General features: G+C 36.1%; 1 protein-coding gene and 1 non-coding gene across 2 annotated transcripts in view; both read left to right on the top strand.

Annotated features, from left to right (window-relative positions):
• Positions 1-236, top strand: part of LOC149801988 (large subunit ribosomal RNA) — a 3,752-nt gene extending 3,516 nt beyond the window's left edge. Inside the window, exon 1 of the ribosomal RNA XR_016420817.1 lies at positions 1-236. This exon is cut by the window's left edge and continues 3,516 nt beyond it. This is a non-coding gene — a ribosomal RNA (large subunit ribosomal RNA).
• An 8,092-nt stretch (positions 237-8,328) lies between these two features.
• LOC149801987 (uncharacterized) lies at positions 8,329-20,127 on the top strand. Its single transcript, XM_089956877.1, has 6 exons — positions 8,329-8,379; positions 9,682-9,784; positions 14,597-15,369; positions 16,281-16,448; positions 19,250-19,438; positions 19,969-20,127. Exons 1-6 carry the CDS (start codon positions 8,329-8,331, stop codon positions 20,095-20,097), a joined length of 1,413 nt encoding a protein of 470 aa, XP_089813003.1. The 3' UTR covers positions 20,098-20,127.
• The last annotated feature ends 2,701 nt before the right edge of the window (positions 20,128-22,828 follow it).

The raw sequence follows: 22,828 nt of genomic DNA, 5'->3' as shown, positions 1-22,828 counted from the left end.
GGATCAGTTAGGTTACATTATCTACAAAAAACTACCTGTCAATATAACAATAGCCATAATCAAACTCTTTAATAGGATATGGGATAAGGCCAACTACCCACCAAATGGAAACAGGCCATAGTAATACCAATCCCCAAGCTAGGTAAAGATCCCATCAACATAAATTCGTACCGACCCATCTCCCTTACAAACAATATTTGCAAAATAATGGAGACAATAATCGCAAATAGGTTAAAACACCACCTAGAAACCAATAACCTACTCTCCATAAATCAATGTGGCTTTCGGAACAAACGGTCCACAACTGACCAACTTCTCAGATTGGAAACAGACATCAAACTCGCTTTTAACGCACATAGGAAAACCGATCGCAACCTCATAGCGGTGTTTTTAGACTTAGAAAAAGCGTTCGACCTAGTATGGACCAATGGATTAATGGCCAAATTAAACCACTTTGGAATAACTGGACGCTTGTTCAACTGGATTGGCGATTTCCTCACAGGCCGGAAAATTACCACAAGAATAGGCAACACCCATTCGGAAGAATTTTCACTTGAAAATGGAACACCGCAAGGCAGTGTAATAAGTCCGTTACTATTTAACCTAATGGTAAACGACCTTGACCTCAATGTAGCCTCCACAAAAATAAACTTCTCACAATTTGCAGATGATAGTGGCATATGGAGGAATGGAAATCCTGCCAATAACACAGTAGTTAAAGAAATCCAGCAGAGCCTAGACAACATAGGGAGATGGGCGGACAAATGGGGTTTCAAAATATCTCATGAAAAAACTGTGGCAATCATATTCACCCCGAAACGAAATAACAACCTAGTCTATCCAAACTTCTATATACAAAATCAATTAATCAAATACGTAACAGTAGTAAAATTCCTAGGAATGTTCTTTGACAACCACCTCACATGGAAACAGCACATTGAACAACTCACCCAGAATTGTAACAAAGATCTCAAATTATTCAGGAACATCACAGGGACTGACTGGGGATCCAACCAGGAAACCCTCCTCACGATATATAAAAGCCTAATTAGATTAAAACTGGATTACGGTTGCCAAGCATATAACTCGGCTAAGCAGCTTGTACTAAAATAACTTGACACTACCCAGAGAAAAGCCTTACTATTATGCACAGGAACACTCCCCTCAACATCATTAGAAGAACTACAAACACGAACAGGAGAACTACCCTTAAAATTACGTAGGCAAGAACTGCTCCTCCGATACTCCATTCGATTAGATACCCACCCAGACAACCATCCCACCAAAATAGCTATAAATAAGTGTAAAGTTGTCTTCAAACCCAAAATCATACCTATCACACCAAGTGGCAAAGTAATCCTTGAACTAAGAGAAAAGATACCTCTACTAAAAAAACAGGTAACAAACAATACAGACCAGAACAAATCACCATGGTTACAAAAAACACCAAGGATTAACACTGAAGCTACCAAATTAGGCAATAAAGAAGGACAGGAAAACTTACTAAAACCTGTACTGGTAAACGAAATCAACCAAAAATACCCAGACTATGTTAAAATATATACCGATGAATCAAAAACAAACAACCCACCAAGAACAGCAACAGCAATAGTCATCCCTGAATTCAATATACAAACGGGATCCAGATTACCTGACTATTGCTCCATTTACACCACTGAATTCTGGGCTATACTTGAATCACTACAATGGATCAAAGACAACCAAATACCTAAAGCAGTCATTATAAGCGATTCCCTATACACACTCTAGGGAACAATTCATTGATATAGCATGCCAATTAATCGACGATATCACCACAGCATATCAATTAGTCGAGCTCATGTGGATACCGTCGCACATTGGAATCTCTGGCAACGAAACAGCAGACAAAGTTGCAAAAACCAAACTAGGAGATCAAAACTCTATCAAGCTTAACTATAGCTCTATAGAAGCAATGAGCTTCGCACAAACATATATAGACCAAACATGGCAAGATTTTTGGAACTCTTCCACAAAAGGTAAAAAGCACCATGAAACCCCAAAAAACGTAGATAGGAACATACAGCTACCTAAGGGTACCTATTTAGAACAGAAAACCATAAACAGGATAATAACTGGAAAAACTAAACTAGCAAGCAGTTTTGGAAGGTTTATAGGACCCAAACCAGCAACCATTAACTGCTTTAACTGCCACACCACCGAAGATCTACACCACGTATTCAATATATGCCCAAAATATCAACCCGCTCGGAAAATATTTATCAAAAACCAAAAGAGATTGGATCACCACACACATACTCAGAGTTACTTATGGACTCTAATAAAAATAAACAATCAGCATATAAAAATATAAATCAATTCATAGACTCAGCAGGACTTAGGAACAAAATATAATTACTATCCCCACAAAACCAATAGACCCAGTAACTAGCTAAATAAATTTAGAAGCCACCACATAAAAAACCATAACATATCATTCAATTTTATAAAAGTATTAATAAATAATTCACTTACGAAGCACCTATAAAAAACTAAGGAAACCGCAAAATCTGATGTCCTAGATGTCCTTAACGAACCGAGTAATCAGCTAGGATTCCTGTCCTAGATGTCCTTAACGAACCGTGTAATCGGCTAGGACTCCGGTCTCTTGCTAAATAAAGTACAAATAACATTCAATCTCTAAAAACATCAATTAATAAATAACTTAAAGAGGTAATATCTAAAAACTTATAAATAACATAACGTAGGTAACACACCTTAAACACCTTGACTAGTAATACCATAATAACCTTGAAAATCTCTCTTCATACATGATATCTACTAAGAACCTCTATAAACGGCATAGAACATCCCCCCTACTTTTAGAACATTTTGAAGAAGAAAAAAAAATCTCGAAAAAAAAACAAACAAAAAAAAAAACAAACAAACAGGCAAATGCAACAAGAAACCAGCGATGTAAAGCAAGCAGGACCGTTCCCGAGCTCTCCTTCCCACTAATGACAGCCAACCATTCAACTGTAGGGACCTTTATGGACCCACAGATTGAGGCCAAACTATCAGGGTTCCTTGAATCCATAAAAAGCCTGGGGGAGGTGGCACCATCCCCTTCCCCAGGAACAATTAGCAGGCTGCGGTGCAGTCAGAAAAAAGTGGCACATGCACAATTGTGCGAACGCTACTATAATTAAACTCAACAACAACAAAAAATGTCTATCGCGATATGATATCTCAAACGCAAGAATCGTTTATCTTCTGGAGTGTAGCCAGGCCAACCAAACACTGACCTTATAGATGACCTTGCAGTGTCCACAGTGACATATCTGAGTCTGGGCTCATGAGCGCGAATGGAAATTTTGAATTTTGAAGTCTTTGCCAGTGACCGGCAGAATTCTTCGTCGAATTTCTTCACAGATCGATTCTATGTCGTAGGCGCCCGAGGAAAGTTAGATCGTATGCCAGTTCGCGCCACCTTCTGCGTAACAAATGTGTTATTCGTGGGCAGAGCACCAAACGGTTGGGATCAGATATTGGGTCAATTAAAATACAATAGTAACGAGGCTAGGGTGATTTCAAGTGTGCGTGAGTCCGCAACTGTCACAGGTGCAGAAAAGTCACACTGAATTCCGGCTTTGAGGATGAGATGGTGATTATCGAGTTCATGCTCTGAACTGTATTGGCAACCACGTGCTGCATGGATTCATAGATTTCACGTAGCACACGAGCCGTCTCAATCGTTTCAGAAGTCATTATCGGTGTTACGTATTTCGTGGATATCTTCAACAAGTTCATGCATCATCGCACGGTACGTGTCTCTTTCCAGGTGATGATTAGCATGCACCTGCTGACATATCGATGTGGCTTCATTAATAACTTCGGTGGCATTGTTGCCTACACTATCTGATCCCACGAGAATTTTCAATCAATCCGCAAGGTCGTGAAGGTCGGAGAGTCCACCAAGACCCTCTCCTTTCTTTTCTTGATTTGCCGCTTTCAATTTGTGTACGTCTTGCTGGAGTGTGCGATACAGCTCTTTTTCTTTCGGTGTGAGTGCAGAAAATCTTTCATCAGGATGTTCTAGTACAGCTCTTATTTTTTCAGCTTTTCATTTTGTAGATTGGGTTAGGCTTGGAAGTTTAGATTGTTCGAACTTCCACGTAGTTTCTTCTTCCTTAGAGTGGAATTGAGGGACAGATTCAGATGCTTGTACCTGTTAAAGTTCTTTTTTTTTTTTGATGTTCAGGAATTGGTCGAGATATTCGCGACATACGACTTTGTCCTACCGCGTGTGGTGGTGGTACAAGAATTTGTAAAATGTATCTCCATAATGCTTCGCCTTCTTCAGTTTTTCCTTCTGTAAATGCAGTATGCGCTTGTTTAAAATAATCCCACTGAGCACCAGTAATTTGTTACTGTCCCCAAAACATTTTTTGCCACTCAACTTTTATGTCTTGAAGGCACGCTGATCATGTAGTACATTTGTGTTGGTCTCGTGAAAAGATGTGTGCGAGATTGACTTTATTCTCGAGCATCACATCGTTGCACACTAACAGATTGTTTTTGTTGGCATCCAAATCAACGATGATAGGGGCGTCGTAGATGGTGAAACATAAATCGATGGAAGTATTGTTGCCGCTTCTTAACGCTGTTTGAACATATTTGAGCACATTCTAACACGGCTGATCATCGGCCGATGGTGGTTTTGGGACGATATTCATGCATTCGGTGTACTTGCGGTCGGACTTGTTCACGATTGAGCACTGATACAGGGACAGCCACGACCCAAGCACAGACACAGTATCTGAGACCAACGGATAATGGCTGTGGGCCTTTTGAAAGTGCTATGGATATTCTAGGTTGACTGTGATCGTGCACATCCTTACGCAGATCAATTTGCGCAGGATTGATCAACTGAAATCCATCCACGGGTTCCATCCATACAGATTATAGCCATCGAGATACATATTGTTGCTGTGGGGGTAGACTCTATTGTTGTGTCATAGCTTTTTATATCAATGATGTTTATTTTAAAAATTACTAATTCCGACCTTAACATCTGAAGTGGAATCAGTCGTATTGCTGTGTTCTGTTTTCAAATTGGGTTGATTTATTTATTTAAATTATTATTCACTGGAATTACAAAATGCCCATGCATACGTCTTGGGCTTTGGAATTATAGTGATTAAATCATGGATAATTTGGATTATATTATTGCGATACATCAAAAGATTTGAAACATCGCCTCATTCCGGGCCATTGGCACATTAGCACATATGAGACTGCAGGCACAACAGCACATTCAAAAATATAATTTACTTGGAATACCACTTGAATTCAATTGGAATTGTACTCATCTGGGCTTGTGAGAGAACTTTTAGGACTATTTGGCATTTAATTCACAAGACTGTAAGTTCTTTTTAAATTTTCACAGTGTTTTCTAGTAAAATACATTTTTTGTTGAGATTTGCAAATCTTTTGGTTTTCTCTCTTTTCTGTTACTACGTTTAAGACCATAGAGTCGTAATAACATTGCAGTACCAAATGCAGCCAATGCAATAGGCATGACTCTGTCAACTGTTGCTCTTTCTATACCAAACTGCATAGAAACGGTTAATAGTTTCTTGAGTAGCGCTCCGTTCGGTGGCAAAAATGATTCGTTCCTTGAGAAAATTAAAATTGGCTTAATATAAATAAGCAGCATTGCGTTGCGTGGAATTATTGGTGTGTAATAAGCTGGATGCCGAAGAGTGCCGGAAAGATTACTTATTTTCTTCTTGAACATGCTGTTATGCTAGTTTTGGCGTAAACAGAAACCCCCAGCATAATTCGCGATGGTCATAACAAATGTGAATCTTGGGAAGGAAGATCGTCAACGTAGTTGAGGTCCTTCTTCGAAAGAACATCGATTTGTCTGAATTATAGGCTTTAGATATATTCCGCTACTTGAAACGTTAACTGTTTTAACTTTTTCCACTATTAGTACTTGCTTAATTAATGCTGAAGATTGGTTTTACTTTTTAAACCGCAATGTGTCATCTTAACATTCAAGCTCTGCATTGCATTAGCAGATCCTATAGTAGGACCGTCCACATGATACTCCTTGTTCTCGACATAAGTTTCTCTTTCCTTTTTTATTTTCTTTGCCTTGTCCTCTACAACTACAAATAGCATGTCAGCGTTGTGGAACACCAACAATAAATAATGTATCTTCATTAGTTGCAGGGTTTAACCCGTATTGTTCCCACGAGTCTTTGAATTTCTTTAAATTCCCATGTTATCCAACAAAACTATACTGTCACCTCCTACACCATTGTCCAATTTCACTTCAGAAGTCCTGAAATTAAGACTGTGTTTTCTTTGCTGGCATAACCTTTTCGTTCTGAAGTTAATTGCTCCATTAATTTTCAGCCTATCTTTAACAATAGAAACAGACCGTGTAACAGATGGGTATTTTATTTCAACGTGTGAACCTAAGATAGAAATTATTTTGATTATTGATGGAATCTATACTTGGACTACCGCCGTCTGTCTGACTATTCTATCCTTACGTAAGTGAACAAGTCCAGCCGGTCGGTTAATCTTTGTCACCAAATTCATTTCATTAGCTGATAACGATCTTTAGTATTGATCCGTGCCTTCTCACTGTAACACAACAACAGGACATTTTGTGTTCTTCTGGTCTTTAACAATAACCAGCATCATCTCACTGTAACACAACAACAGGACACTTTTGTGTTCTTCTGGTCTTTAACAACAACCAGCATCATTTCACTGTAACACAACAACAGGACAGTTTTGTGTTCTTCTGGTCTTTAACAATAACCAGCATCATCTCACTGTAACACAACAACAGGACACTTTTGTGTTCTTCTGGTCTTTAACAATAACCAGCATCATCTCACTGTAACACAACAACAGGACAGTTTTTGTGTTCTTCTGGTCTTTGGTATTAATCAGTACCATCTCCCTGTAACGCAACATAGTTTTGTGTTCTTCTTGTCCAGCATCGATCAATGATTTGTTTTCTTCTTTCCATTGAGTAAAATCCATACATGTAATTGTTCTCTTCTCACGAATCTGTCTTTGTCGATATGAGGTTTTGTTAACACTGTCAGTGCGACACTGTTCAATATTGATTAATTTTTTGTCAATTTGTTCACTCCATGTTTTAATAGCTATCAAACTATTATCGTCCACTATTTTACGTATTTAATTACAAACTCTGATTTGCTCAAACGTGTTCTAGCAGCTGCATACAATTTTTATACGGATATTATTGAGGTCTAAGCTGTTCTTATTATCACATCAATGTTATCTGTTTTTTTCTGTAACGATATTAAACGTACAAAACAATCACTTGCTTGTGTTTGTAATATCTTGTCGCCGTATATCTTTTATGTGTTATCTAATATTGAAAAGCGCTTAGAGCGTCTAAAGATTAGGCACTGTATTAAGTCCGCATTATCATTATTATTATTATTATTATTATTATTATTATTATTATTTTTATTATTATTATTATTATTATTATTATTAACCCTGGCCAAGTCATACCAAAGCCTTATAAAATATGGTACCAACAGCTGCCTCACTTGCCACTCAGCATTAAGAAGATAGTTTTAGGGCTGGTCGGCCTGGTGTCAGAATAATGTTACTGGGTGGGACATAATGCTACATGTCTGCAGCATGATGCCCGAGTGCTAGACATCACTATAAACTACAGCACACCAGACAGATAAATTGCACAACTAATTTTGGATTTAATGTATGCTTCTTCATAAACAAAATATTTTGAAAGAAGCGTAATATAAATAATTACCTATTGTTTGACAAACACTTCAAGTTTCTAAGTGAATGGATAATAATCACTTTCATCCAAATATTGTTTGGCTCAGAAGTTGTCTTTTAATATTTTAATACATTTGTCTTTACAAATAATGACTCATTACGTGATTTTTCTTCAGTGTTGTAAATGGAGACATAAACAGACTGATTAAACAAAGTTACTGGATTCATCGATTATAGTTTTTGTATCCGAATGTCTTTACAAATAAATCATTATATTAAATTGAATAACATTTTGATTATAGAATTGATATGTTGTATATGGAGATACTAGTTATAAAGATAAAATTGTATGTATGACTGATATATATATATATATATATATATATATATATATATATATATATATATATATATATATATATATATATATAGCGAGCCAAGCAATTGATCGATATAATCTACGTTCAAATTACTCTCGCGGAAACGGATAGTTTTCTTTATTGATTGAGGTGACGTTGGTAACAGTTTGAATTACACACGAAAATGAAAGTCAGATATGACCTTTACTGTTGTGTCGGTTACACTACCTTGCAAGTAAACATCAAAGGAAAATTAACCAGCAAAGGAGAGAAAAACTCTCACAGCATGTTTGGCGTTGAAAGGTTTTGATAGACCTAAGCTGCAAAAATGGATCGCACTTGTTTATCTAAGATCTAGAGGCATATTGGACAGAATGATAACATTAAAATAGGGTATGATCAAGAAGTCTCGTATGTACGGTATCATTATCATTGTTTGCCCGAGAAAAAAAATCAGTTTGAATGATTCCCCGTCTTTCCAAATGGGTACCTAACTGTCTTTCGGGTTTATATTTAACATCTGTCATTACATATACGTGATTGATTCTGAACAGCCACACGACGATGGTGTTGCGGAATGTAATGGTGGCGAGGTACTGAATCAGCTGGAAGGGCGTCGCAACATCGATGATGATTTTGTACCGCTTACTGATGAACATGTGCGTAACAACAGCGTTAACAGACTTTTATATGCGCTAAAATACAATCTACGCGAGTCCAAGATATAAATGACCTTTCTCTGATTTACCAATACCAACACGAGGTCAGCTAAGATTCGTCGCATTAGTACGCTATACATCCCGTCACTGACTACGCCGTCGGAATTCACCGACAAATCCACCGCTTTCAAATTATCAATCAGTGACATCAAATAAACATTGACTTGACTAGCCAAACCCCAACTCCAGCTTTATACTTACCAAAGATGCTATTGTCTGCATAAAACTTCTTAGACAAAAACAAGAACGATTGTTGGCGACACCAACCAGGAGCATACTTACTGAAATTCCAGGTAAATCTAATAGCGTACAAATAATCGACGAAAAAGATAAATACTCTCAAGAAAAAAATTCTACAATTGCATAAAAATTGTACCATCGAACGGAAGTACTTTGTTGGAAGTGTGTGTGCTTGTTGCCTGTCTAGCAATTGTACTTCGCGGTGACATTATTAGTAGGATAATTGCCATAGACCCACATGCAACCGACACATAAAGTAATCTAAACGGAAGAAGAGCTGTGAGATGAAATCAGCGAAAAGATCTTTGTGCCCGCGAAGGGTAAACACGCGTGTTTTGTTGTAGATGCAATATATGGCCTCGCCGTCTCAACCACGTTGGTCTTGGAGTTGCTGTAATTGCTACTACGGCAATTATCATAGCTACACGAATAGCAATAACTATATCGGTAGCAACTGTGCTTGGGCAGCATTGGTCAAATGAATTCGTTACGATTGCAACTTGTCTATTCGGAAATTCTCTTACCCTCTCCAAGCGGCCTCAGCACATTTACCAAACTAAACTCGGTATCTATCGAAGACATGCAACATCACCACAAGTGAGTTCCAGATCGTGTTGGTGGAAACTGAAACGTCCGAAGACCTTGTGCTCAAATACGTTAGAGGAGACAGAACCTGCGTCGGTAGTTTGGGAATCATAACTTCCCGCCGCATTATGTTGTATAACCTTTAAGACGGTGTAAAACTAATCTTTCCAGTATCTTCAACCAGTTTATATATATATATATATATATATATATATATATATATATATATATATATATATATATATATATATATATATATATATATATATATATATATATATAAACTGGTTAAAGATTCTGGAAAGATTAGTTTTACACCGTCTTAACGATGGTGAACGAATTGTAAATATCAATAATTTGTTTCAAAAATATATGCAAGGAACAGTATGCGTATAATTTAATATTGCAAGATACATTGACTGGTGATGAGGTTTTATTCAGACAAGTGCTTGTACTCAAAATCTCTGCTATTTATGAGCCATAAATATGTTACAGCATTTTCGTAAAATATATTTGATTGTTCCTTTATCAACAATTGCTTTAGTTTGATTTTACTTATGTCTCTATAGTGAAAACAGTTTGTCCGTTAAATGCTTCTGCACTATTAGTTGGTCGCCAGTGAATTGTCAAAAGCTGAAAATGGAATGACTAGTTTTCCAATTTTTCAATACTCATTTTTGATCGTGGACCCAGTATGATGTATCCAACTGTGAGAACATGTTTAACTACTTCATGGTAGACGGAGTTGATAATACTTTGTGTGTCACTCGCCTTTTCCTGTTGATATTTACTATTCTTTACCTGAAAAGACAAAACACTTTTGGGAGCGGATTATATGCAATGTCTTTAACACGTTCTTCTTTAGTTTTGTTGATTTGCATAGTTACTAAGGACTTGCTGTGCTCAGACTTTGCTCTGTCTTTTTTTTCTTCTCCAAATGAACAAGGTATCAATGACAGTTTCACCACCTAAAAAATTATTGCTTGTGCCGTTTGAACTGTATATGGAGTGGACAAAGTCAAATATCTATAATTGCTTTCATTTGGTGATGTTGTGGTTTGCATAGTTCTCAACGTTGTAGATACTTGTTGATCATTCATATTCGTTCAGTTTTGGCTTTTTAAATATGTTACCTTTTATTAAGCTGAATTCTACGTCCGAGTTTTGTTTGACTTTGCAAAGTACCCTTTTCAGTTTCGAAGCAATTCAAAGATTCAACTTCAACCGTAGCAATCAATTTATATTGGAATATAAAATTCGCAGGATATTTCCATCAGCAAGAGGCGGAATCTTGCAGGCAAAATACGAAACATTTGGTCAGACACGCAGCTGAAAATAATTTGCATCTTCAAGTGACTTTTTTTGAAGGCGGTTAACGTCGCTAAACCTGAATGTGTCAGTGAAAATGACCTTCATACAGACCATTTTATTCCATGTTGACTATTTTGACTATTCAGATAGTTAACAAAGTAAATGTTTTGTTCCGATGAAACACTAGATTCAGAGCTGTGTTCATTCTGGTTTGTACTATGAAACTTCTACTGTCAATACTTTAATTCTCTTGTAAGTCTTTTTTGGTACCACGACAAGGTCTGACCTGCATCCAACCTGCCCACTCCCACATTATGCCCTACGAACTCTATCGAAAGCGATAACTAATGGGGACAACATTTTCTCACTTGGAATGCGTCTTCTATTTACGGTCTTAGACGTTTTGAACGAGCCAGGTTCAAATACAAGTATTTTACCTTGTGTTTTTATGATTTTAACCTTTTTACCTGTAACTTGTATTATTTTGCTAAGTTGAACAATCTTACTTAGGACTATATAGCCGGCTTGTACTGAATTACTGTTAAACTGCATGCATTCATACATACATACATACATACATACCTATCTTCCTACCTTCCTACCTACCTACATACATACACTGACCCCACTTTAATCAAACTGAACGCAAATATGAGATTCGGCAGGAGTAAAATGAATAAAATCTAGCCCTAGCATAGTTCCTCGCCTAGCCTATTACCATACTAGCAGATACAACTCCATATAAAGTAATAACAAACAACATAACCAAGAACGTATGGTTTCAAGTATCCATCTTTCCTTTTGTTTTCTATTATCTGAGTCTCTGCCTCTCTCTCCTCTCTGTCTATCTGTCTCTTTACCTGTCTCGTTTTGTACACAATTGATCTATAGGACCGTCAGAAAAATCTATTTATTTTATCAATGGATTCAAAGTAATCTCTTCGTAATATTACTAATATAATTCAAAAATGATTCTTAAGATTATGCAATATTTTTTGTATGAAATCAGGCCCCGTTGGAAGCCACCGAAACATTTCCCAAATTGGTGAAGTACTTAACAACTGGATTGGTCAATGATGTTGAAAAAGTGCGAGCCTTGTTTATTTGGATGGGATCTCACCAACATCTCGCAACGGTATATTGGGAAGCTTCCGAAGATAGTCCAATAGGCTGCTGGCAGCTTCAAAGAATGGGACTTTTGTCATACAATGACTTTTTCATTCGTCTCTGCAGGTACGAAATCGATGTGAAGAAGTTTGAGCTCACCTGGCTGTAAGAGAGTCTACAGTATAGCCCTGCGTCTTTCACATTTCATCCGTGGTGCTTCCTTCAACAACAAATATATTGAACTTCTTCTTAAACACTAATGAACCATTTACAACCAAACTTGCTAGTCAGCATTTTGGAATAAAGGCCTTTCATCTTTGCACAAGCAAATGCCAAATTGCTATCAAATATGGCCACCGTTCATAAAACTATAATAACCATTAAACAAACTCTCAAAACCCGCTTCGAAGAAGTTAACAAAATCTGAGAGAAAGCAACTTGGCATAGAGGGCTTTCAAAGTTGTATAAATGATGCTGATCTACCATCAATATGGCCGCCTTACCTAAAAATTTAAAAACTTTAAACAACTTCTTAAAGTCGCTTCAACTGAATCAATTTGATATCAAGAATCCTAACCAAGAAGGGAAGAAATAATACCGATCCACCATCAAATATGGCTACTATTCCTAAAACAAAATGTAAAAATGTATCGGCTATATCACTCAGCAGAATTTGACCAAATTTGGCAAAAGTATTCTAGTACATAGGGCATTTATTCGTGCAAATGATGCTGAACCGCAATCAATAATGGTGGCTTAATTTGACTAAATTTCACAGAACGAATTTGGTATCAACGCCTTACACGGTGATGCAAATAATGCTGCTTCTTCCTTAAGTATGTCAGCCTTTACTTGAAAGAGAAAAATCTTTAACTGATTTCTTGTTCAAAAATATTTAACATTTGACATTGAATCCTTTCAACAATAGGCAAATAAAACTGATAAGGATACCAAAAATAGAAACAACTTAAATAATTTGCTCAGAGAGCATATACAGTCTAATGCGTTATAAGAAATTTCTCCAAAAAAATATCTTATTGATCCAGACTGTATGGCCAAATTCTCTTGCATTATGAGTATTAAACACATGTCAGAAAGATGAGGATTTTAGGTCTACTTGGGGATATTGTGTTTGTTGCCATGGATACTCATATTGCAGATTTTGATAAAAGTTTTTCTTTTGAATATTTATAAAGGTAACAACGGAGATAATGGCTAGTCGGCTAAAGACATACATCGTAATAGAGTCTGAATGACAACTTGCAGTATTGAAGCATTATATGTTAAATTAATAAATCACACTTTGTTTAAAAACAATCCTGATAAACTATTTTTTTACACTTTTAAGGAGTCATCAAAAATATACAAAAAATAAGCTAAGAGCGACTAACTTGGCCACATTTATTATCAATTCATCAGTGTCGCACTGCTTTTTCCCCCTTTCTGATGTAAATTGATCTTGCCTCTATTTTCAGGGAAGCTAGTCTGCCTTGTGTTGCAATAAGTGGTGTAGTGAAAGCAATGCATTATCAAGTAGGTATGCCGGATGACGAAATCAAACGTTTCCAGGGAGAGTGGGTGGCCGTTTATGTTGCCAAAGGATGGCGCTTGATAGTTCCAAGGTGGGCGTTTTCAGCGGTGGCAGGGTTTACCCAAGGAAATTGGATGGAAGTGGAACGCGACGGTAAAAAACACATTTCCCAGAGCTCTCAGAAGTTAACCATTGTCTACATGTTAATATATCATAGTAGATTTGAGAAAAAGATATAATGCATGCTTATAGGTATATACAGTAACTTATAAAAGAAAGAAACGCTCACAACATAGCCTAATAAAACAGCTGCGAACAATGACAGTCTCCCACTATTGCCACAACAAATTAAAAATATATTAATTCAGAAATATCTATTCAGATTGAAGGTTTGACAGAAATTTAAATTGAAAAAATGTAACTTTTCTCCAATATAATTGGAGAAACAAATAGCACGAATATAATTTTTTACTTGCTTTAAACATAATGCAGAACGGTTTCAACAAGGGTTTACGAAATATGCTCAAAATATTATTCTACCGCTCCGGTGTCCTAAGTGGTTAGAGCGACCGCCTGGGATGCGGGAGGTTGCTAGTTCGAACCCTGGCCGAGTCATACCATAAAAATGATACCAACAGCTGTCTCGCTTGCCACTCAGTAATGTGGGGTTAGTGTTAAGACTGGTCGGCCATTTATCAGGATGATGTGACTAGGTGGGACATATGGTACATGTCTACGGCATGATGCCCCAGTGCTAGACATCACTATAAACTGTCACACTGCAGACATCGTAGTGATATGACTAAAGTTGTTATACCTACGTTAAAAACCAGCATTATCATTCTCTATAATAACCAATCACCTAATGTTATAAGCCGTCAAAACACATAAAAATTGCATCTACTACTTCAAATCATTTTAAGTTACTACATCATATAATTTTATAATGTATTTTGCAGGAGAAGCAGTTTTTCAACTGGAAAAAAGCTTTGCAGGAGTACATGTCACTCATTTGAACGATGACTATTTTCTGACAGACCCAGATAGGCTAATTTTTGAGTGCTTTACCGAGGAACAAGAGTGGCAACTTATTAAGGAACCATGGTCCTTTGAGAAATTCGCTGATGTTCCGCTATGCCATGGTCAATATTTTGAACAAGGCATGAACATACTAGGAAACTTCTGCGGAAGACTGAAGAGCGTGAATGGAAAATGTGAGATAAAGTTGGAAGAAAAACCAGGGATTCTCTTCGGGTACAGGCTTTTCTATAATGTAAGAGAATCTGGAAAAGAATTGTCAAATGATCCAAAGCTTGACCGATATGTACTCTATAAGACAGAATCCGGAACCTTTTGGTTTGAGGTTCGTTTTCCTGCAGCTGGGGTATATAAGCTGCAGGTTTGCGGAGGCATATCACGAGAAACCCTCGATATGATTTGCGAATTCAGAATGACATGCAACGAACCAATGAAAAATTGCCGACCACTTCCAATTAATCCTTTGATTGGATTTGGACCAAACTCTACCACGAAGGAGGGGGGACTCAAAGCTGAATCACACACGCAAGCTGTGGTGAATTTCAGAAAAAAAGAAAGTACAACTATTACATTTAAAATTCTGAAGCCTGTCAATGTGCAGACCAGGCTCTTCCACAATGAAATCTCGAGCGAAGAGCTACAAAAATGCATCGACCAAAAACCTTGGGCAAATGGGAAGCAGATAAAGATAAAAGTATTGGTACCCAAAGTGGTGAATATGCCTTACAAATCAACACCAGTGACGAAGATCATCTTGCCTCTGATGCCTACGACAATGTTTGCAACTATCTACTACCCAACGAAAAAGAGGACACTGCACAACAGGTACCAGATGTTAATTTTGAAGCAACAATCTTATAATAATCTACACCTCATAAGAAATATGAAAAACGATAATCAAGATTGTTCAATCACTAGGCACAGCCGTGTCTATATGTGCTTCGTGGTTAACATTTTCGCAATACTGATCATTTGCCTTACAAGTTAACTAATAAATATAAAATTTTAATTATTAATAGGTTTTGACGGTCTGTATGTCCACAATAGTTTTTTTTTAAAAATTTGGACGATTATCTAAGTTTGTTTCGAAAAAGTAAAGACAATAGGTTTGCATCTATCCTGATCAGATACAGATGTAGTATATCATAGGCTTGCACTAAAAGATTAAAGTGAAGAATTTTTTTTAGACTAAACACCTTTATTCTTTCATACAGTTTGTAGGGAAAAGTTTATTTTTCTTTTAAATAAACAACCACACAATAGAAACCTATGATACCAATACTTTTCACCATGTCACTCTGCCTCCCTTTTCTGAATAGGTTAATCAAAGAATTCCATATTTCTACACGCAAAGTCTTGTTCTACTACTGTTTAAATTTCTTCCAACCTTGTCAAAGTATACCTTTTAAATCTCGTTTTTATATAAAAAATATTTGCATGTTTGTATCTTTGCTTCCAATATAATTTGGTCAGCAAAATCATTTATTATCATTGTCTGTAAAGATATATTGGACAAATATTAATACTGTTAGGTTAAAAATAAATACTGAACTTGCATTCTCAACAAATTTTAATATGCTACGATTTGTCGTACGTTCTTTACAGAAAGTGAAAGAGACGATGAGAGCAATGCGTGACGCAAAACAAAGAGTCGTGCAAATGGATCCAAAGAAAATTCAAGACATAGCAAAAGTCAAAGTTCCATCCAAAAAGCTCCATGGCATCATGATGGCTACCTTACTTATGATAGGAAAATGGGAAGGTTTCATCAAGGCAAGCACTATTTTCAAACTATATTTCCATTGGTGTTGATAGAAATATTACCATTGATTTTCTCACTCACCTCCAGTAAAAAATCGGCACAAATGAACTAACCCAATGTCTAATTTGATTACCATCATCGTGAAATTTTATTGTTATTTATTTGTTAACAACAGGAGTATAAAATGTGGAATGAATATAATTGTGTAATTTTAAATTTAGCACATTAATGACTTGTAATACACTTTCTCACGACTTTATTAATCACCTGCAAAACATTGTGTTGCTTGAATTAGCCAATTGTAACTCCTTAAGTTTACAGATATATCCAAGGAATAGTAGTATATATACTTTTTTCCTCATTTTCACGTTGTGTTATTTCTTTATCGGTAGCATATTCAATTTCGGGGTCTGGGCCTCTAAGTTGTTGTTGTTTTGGCAATTCTTGTTGAAGTGCGTGCAGTTCCATAAATTCTTCCAATCAAGTTTCACCTTCTTCAGTTCTTCACTTATAAATTCATTAAACGTTTCAACAAAATACGCCCATTAATCACCGGTACATTATTTCTTTCCAGTAAACTCCCTGAATACCATTTGAGGCCATTACCTTATCCATGTTTTTACCTTGTGCCTTTGATGGCATTGTTACCATGTATTCTTTCCAGCTGCTGGATCTGTGAAGAGCAACACGTATATCATTTGCGAAAACCGCCTGGTGAGCTGTTTCGTTAAAGTACCGAGGCTGTGTTGGCAACTGTGGCTTGCATTCGGGTGGCACATCTAGTATTCTAGCAACTGGCTCTCTCACATCTTTATTAAGCACACGGGTGCCTTTTGCAAGTACACCAATGTCGTCTCCAATTTCATCAATGTCTTCTTTGACTTCAGACGCCGCCGCTGGCAAGCGTGTAATAGTCTCGTGCAGTTGTTCTTGTTGTTTTGATATCCTTGGTACGTTTAGCTTATTTACGAACTGGACCCGGTTCTTCTTTTTTTTTCCCTTCAGCATTTCCACTTGTGCGATTGCACTTAGTGCCTTTCTAATATCATCAACTCGTTAGGCATTTTCCTTTGTTGGTTAATCAGCGGTGCAAATGTTTGTTGTTCAAAGTCCGCTGTGGAACGTGAAACCGGTATTTTTCAGGATGGATTTGACAACAGGATGTGGCACTCGTTGGGCTGCATGCGTGGTGACACCTCGACATTGGTTGATATTTTGAGTCGATGGACTTGCACCACCAGTTGAAGTTGTTAATTATTTAACGAAGTGATAACTCCCTACGGGGACTATAACCCCTGTTTTCTTCCACTATGCTGTTGCAGGCTCAGTTGACTGGCCCCATATGTGGTCATCTTATTATTTGACGTGTTTCCTCACACCAACCTTGCAAGCGCATATTGATTTCACATTAAAATACGTTTAATATTATATAAATGTATATTTATATTTACGGATGTTACACCGCCCGGCGTGAAGCTTATGTGGATTTGAGCAGGTTCGCCACCATACCGGATATGACTGAGTTTGCTAGTCATGTTGTTGCTGCAGTCGACCCAAGTGAGCTTGTTTTTTTCCAAGATCAAACTGGTCCTTGTCAAACTTTTAATGTTTACATTCAAGATATTATTGTCAAATTGAAAGGCGTTGTCGCAAACAACCTGGCTGAAATCATTGAAAATGGAGGAGTTAGAGACAGCGGCGTGTCAGTTATTTATATTTAAGAGTATATTGATGCAACAACAGAACAATACCCGGATGAACAGATCAAAAATGTGTCACCACACCACGTGTAATATGTTCAATTACAGCACAAACTGCTGACCAGCAAAGAAGAAGAAAAAACTGGTACTATGATACCAAACGTTCGAATTATTTTTGATAGCGTATAAGGTTTTGATAAACCTGAATCATATTTATTTATTAAATATGGTTATTATATTGCTGTCAAGTAACAACATTGATTAATAATAAGCCAGGTGAGCGAGTATTAGTAATACGTGACAAACCCGACACCGGTACTCCGAAATCTGTCATATGTATGGCATCAATATCGTTGATATCTAAAAATTAAATTAAGTTTCAGGCGTTTCCGTTTAAGATTAGATTGATCATTACGTGATGGATCCTGACTGCGATGATAAGTAATTTACCGACGGGGTGTTCGACCACTTGGCAGCAGAAGCTAAGATTGATGATAATTTTGTTCCACTTGTCCACAAATATCAGCGTCAGAGTGGAGGTACCAGACTGTCGTATACAGTGAAATATAACCTTGTCAAACACCAGATAGAAATTGACCGTGGAGAGCATCATGGCGTACGAATGCCAAATCAAGGTCAGCTTTGAATCATCGCAAATGCAAATGCCCAAACGTTTACTGTACCACCAGGTGTCAAACACTCAGAAATATTTCCGGAGCATATATGTATAGCGATTATGTTGAAATTGATGTAAGAAATATAGGTCTGAAACATTTCTTCATATTGGCAAACTCTTGAATTGCCTAAAATTAAAATTAATTTATTGATAAAAGCCAAACGTTGGTAATATATTATCAGTGATATGTTGTTCAACTGTTATTAACAAAGTCAAGTTTATATCGAATAAAACACTAAACTTTGATTTTTAAAAATAATAAATTTATATAATGAAATTTTGTCAGCCCCGCAAATATTTAATTGTTTATATCGTACAAATCCTTCATCTTCTTTGATTATATTAAAGGAATTTCTTGAAAAAATATAATTTTTAGACCCTGAGCCCTTAAAATAAGATACATAAAGATAACTTGTTTGTTAAATGTATTTTGTAGGACTGGCAGAAAGTCTGCAAAGTGCTGGAAATCAAAGGCAAGCAGTCTGTGCAAAGCCGTGACCAAAGATTTCGGGTTAAAACAGCTGACACAGAAGTGTGTACGAAAGCTAGATCTATCTGTGAGGATTACTTTGACCATGAAAATGCCAGTGATGATGCGGATGCACAAGATACATTTCGTGATTGGGTTAGTGTAGAGAATTTGCAATACCGCTTAAATCTAAATAAAGAAGGTCAGTAAAATTGCAAATTTAAGACAATACAATTACTTTCAAAGAACTTTAAGGGTTCGAAATAAAAATATATTTATTGATCCTGAATTAAGTGAGTACTAGATGTACTGCACGAAAAGCTTTAAACTCGAAGTATATATTCACTACATAGATCACTATCTGAAAACATGCAGACATATAAATGCAGAAATAAGTTGGTGAAATATACATACATGAATAAACACACACACACACAGACACACACACACACACACACATATATATATATATATATATATATATATATATATATATATATATATATATATATATATATATATATATATATATATATATATATATATATATATAATCACATTTAGTGAATCACTTTCAAAATGATTGTTAAAAATATTTCTGCTGATCCAAGATGATAAAAATGTCATATTTGCAAAACGCAAAAGCCATTAAGTTAATGTTGTCATACGATTTTGATTTGGAACAGGTTCAGAAGGCTGTGGTGGCAAAGGAGACAGTTTCAGAACTTCAGGACTACCTGCCACGGGAACAGATTATGACGACGATGTTTTCATTAGCTCAGATGAGGCCTGAGCATATTATACGACTTCTGTAACTTGTGTGATGCAATCATATTAAGACACAAATACACCAAATATATATATATATATATATATATATATATATATATATATATATATATATATATATATATATATATATATATATATATATATATATATATATATAAGTTTTACGATAAGGACTTTTAGCAGTACTTACATGTTCTTAGTAGGTTTATGAAATGTCAAAAGTGAAGGTTAGATGGAATATGACAATATTTTAACTTCCACGCTCTAACACCTCTCTGAAAGCATTGAATCGCACTGAAATTGACAAAAATGTCGATTTTGGATAGAAATGGATCATTGTATTTGCTATTGGATGTGGTGATCAATGGACCAGATCACAGTAAGTCGTCAAACTCTAACAATTATTACCAATTAAAAGATTTCAAACCGATTTTCACACTAAGATAAATGTTGAAGGTGAAGGGCGGGTACTCGAGACTAGGAAATGAGACACTGAAACTGAATCATGACTATTTTGCAAAGAAATAATATCAATGCCCACAAGTAATTGTTTTATGCTTTAATTTGAAATATTATATTATGCACCTGACTCTCTCTAGTATTCTATTATATTTTTTAGTTATTTTTTTATTTATTTTGTAGCGGTACTGTTTTTCTTACAAACGTTTTTAATTATGTGTCATGGTTAAACCTTCCATCCTGTTAAGACTAAGAAACATTCTGAATGGTTGATTTTTTTCACTTTTCGTATGAGTATAAAGCTTTGGAATTCGTAGAGGATACCAGTTCTTCTTCTTCTTCTTCTTCTTCAATCTCTATTTTACTGCCAACCCTTTTCTCGCTGACATTGCCTCGTGAATAAAACATTAATATTTGATTTTTGTGTAGGGACTTCTGTTCACCTTTCTCAGGATGAGACGTTCCTTTTAATAGACGTTGTGGTTATTCTGGAAGCCAATATCATTTCTCTTAACATATATGAAAGGTATCTTCAATTATTCTCTAGAGGATTTGTGGTGTAATATATGGATCAGCAAGGTCATTTCCTGTCTCGATCAACACATTTTTTAAGCCTTCGGTAACGCATGTTTGAGGCTCTGTTTGTTGACAAGCCAATTTTGGACGATCTCTTTTCCTAACAGTGTTTTTAAGAACATTCAGTATTTGGGAGAAAATATGTTTCAAGGTGGTGTCCACAGGACGGAAGACCGAGCTGATCATTGTCTTCGCTGTTGAGATCCATTTCCTTTAAAGTGGTTCTGCAATTAGTGCTAACGATGAAGGAGGGAAACCTATCACGTTCACATATAATCTGCTCATCCCAGTATCCTCTGTTCACTAGATAGTATTTTGTCGGTGCGAATATCAGTATAAAAGGAGATATCGGACAAAATATTCTATTCACCAAATGAAAAGTCACAGAGGAACTAAATTTTCGAAAACTATTTCCAGACTGAGTAACAATTAATGGAACGGAGGAGCAGATCGACATCGATGACAGAGTTCGGGGTAAATGTTTAAATCAGAACATTTTCCCCCATATTTGTTTTAATCTACGCTAAAGTCTGTGACGTTTTCGGAAGTTTAATATGAGGTAGTGTAATCCACACTATTTTACATTTTGTGTCTCCGCCAAAGTCCACATAGTTTCCGAATTTGGACACTAGTTTAGCATAAGCCGTAATTGTAACATCTTTCCTGATTTGTTGCAGTGTCTGCTAAAGTCGAAGACAAATACGTTTGGTAGAACTCTAGGGACTAGAATATGGAAGTAGTAAACTTACCAAAAAAGAGGAAATTGCGTGGACGTTTAACCAGAGCTAATTTATAGATATAGTCAAACCCATCAGTCGTCAATAAACACGACTCCGGATGAGGCAAACTGTTCAGACATTAGAGTACAAGTATGGATTGGTACATTCAGTTATTTGACAAAAATAGGTAATTTAATTGGAATTTCGAAATATAACAACATTTAGAGATATCAGCTTTCTAACTTTACCGCTTGACTTTAAACTAACCAAATATCTGTATTTTCTGAACTATCAGAGTGAGTGACCATATTATTTCCTCTTTTTGATTGGTTTAAATCATAACAATAACAAGCATGCTTTGTTTGGTTTAGTTTTTCACTGTCCGTCTACCTTACCGTCTAACTGTCTTTCCCAAATTAAATAATTATTTCAATGCAGTTAATTATTCTACAACTTGTAAGTTGTTAACTATTTAATAAACTTATTTGTTGAATTATCTGGGCTCCATTTTATAAATAATTTCAGATTTAGCTTTCTTTCTTTAGACTTTCATTGCATAACCCAATTTACATTACATTCACACTTAGTTATATTGACTCTACAGTCCACAAACATTTCCACATTATCACAGATAGTTTTCTGATATTCTTTTTTTTGTCTTCTGCTAAATCTTGTTTATATTCATATTAGTATACAAACATCAACATTTAAATCAGATTTCACAATATCAACTAGGATGTGGAGTTCTTGTTTCCACACACGGATCAGCTTGGTCAGTCTTTCCATAAAGTAACTAAACTAAAACAATTCCACCACGACAACGTTAAAGTGTATACTTATAAAATAAAAAGGGAATTAATAATCGTTAAAACGGTTGGAAGCCAGCAGAAAACATTATTCCATTGAAATAATGTCTCAATTATGCAATTCTCCCGCGGAGACGATTGAAACACAATCATAAAGTTGAGTTTGGAAAGATATTGATTGTCGAGGATGAAAC

Source organism: Sinohyriopsis cumingii, chromosome 4 (genome assembly GCF_028554795.1).
Source record: "Sinohyriopsis cumingii isolate HCF-2022 chromosome 4, ASM2855479v2, whole genome shotgun sequence".
In the NCBI taxonomy this organism is placed as follows: Eukaryota; Metazoa; Mollusca; class Bivalvia; order Unionida; family Unionidae; genus Sinohyriopsis; species Sinohyriopsis cumingii.
This window is presented reverse-complemented; position numbering and strand designations above follow the sequence as displayed.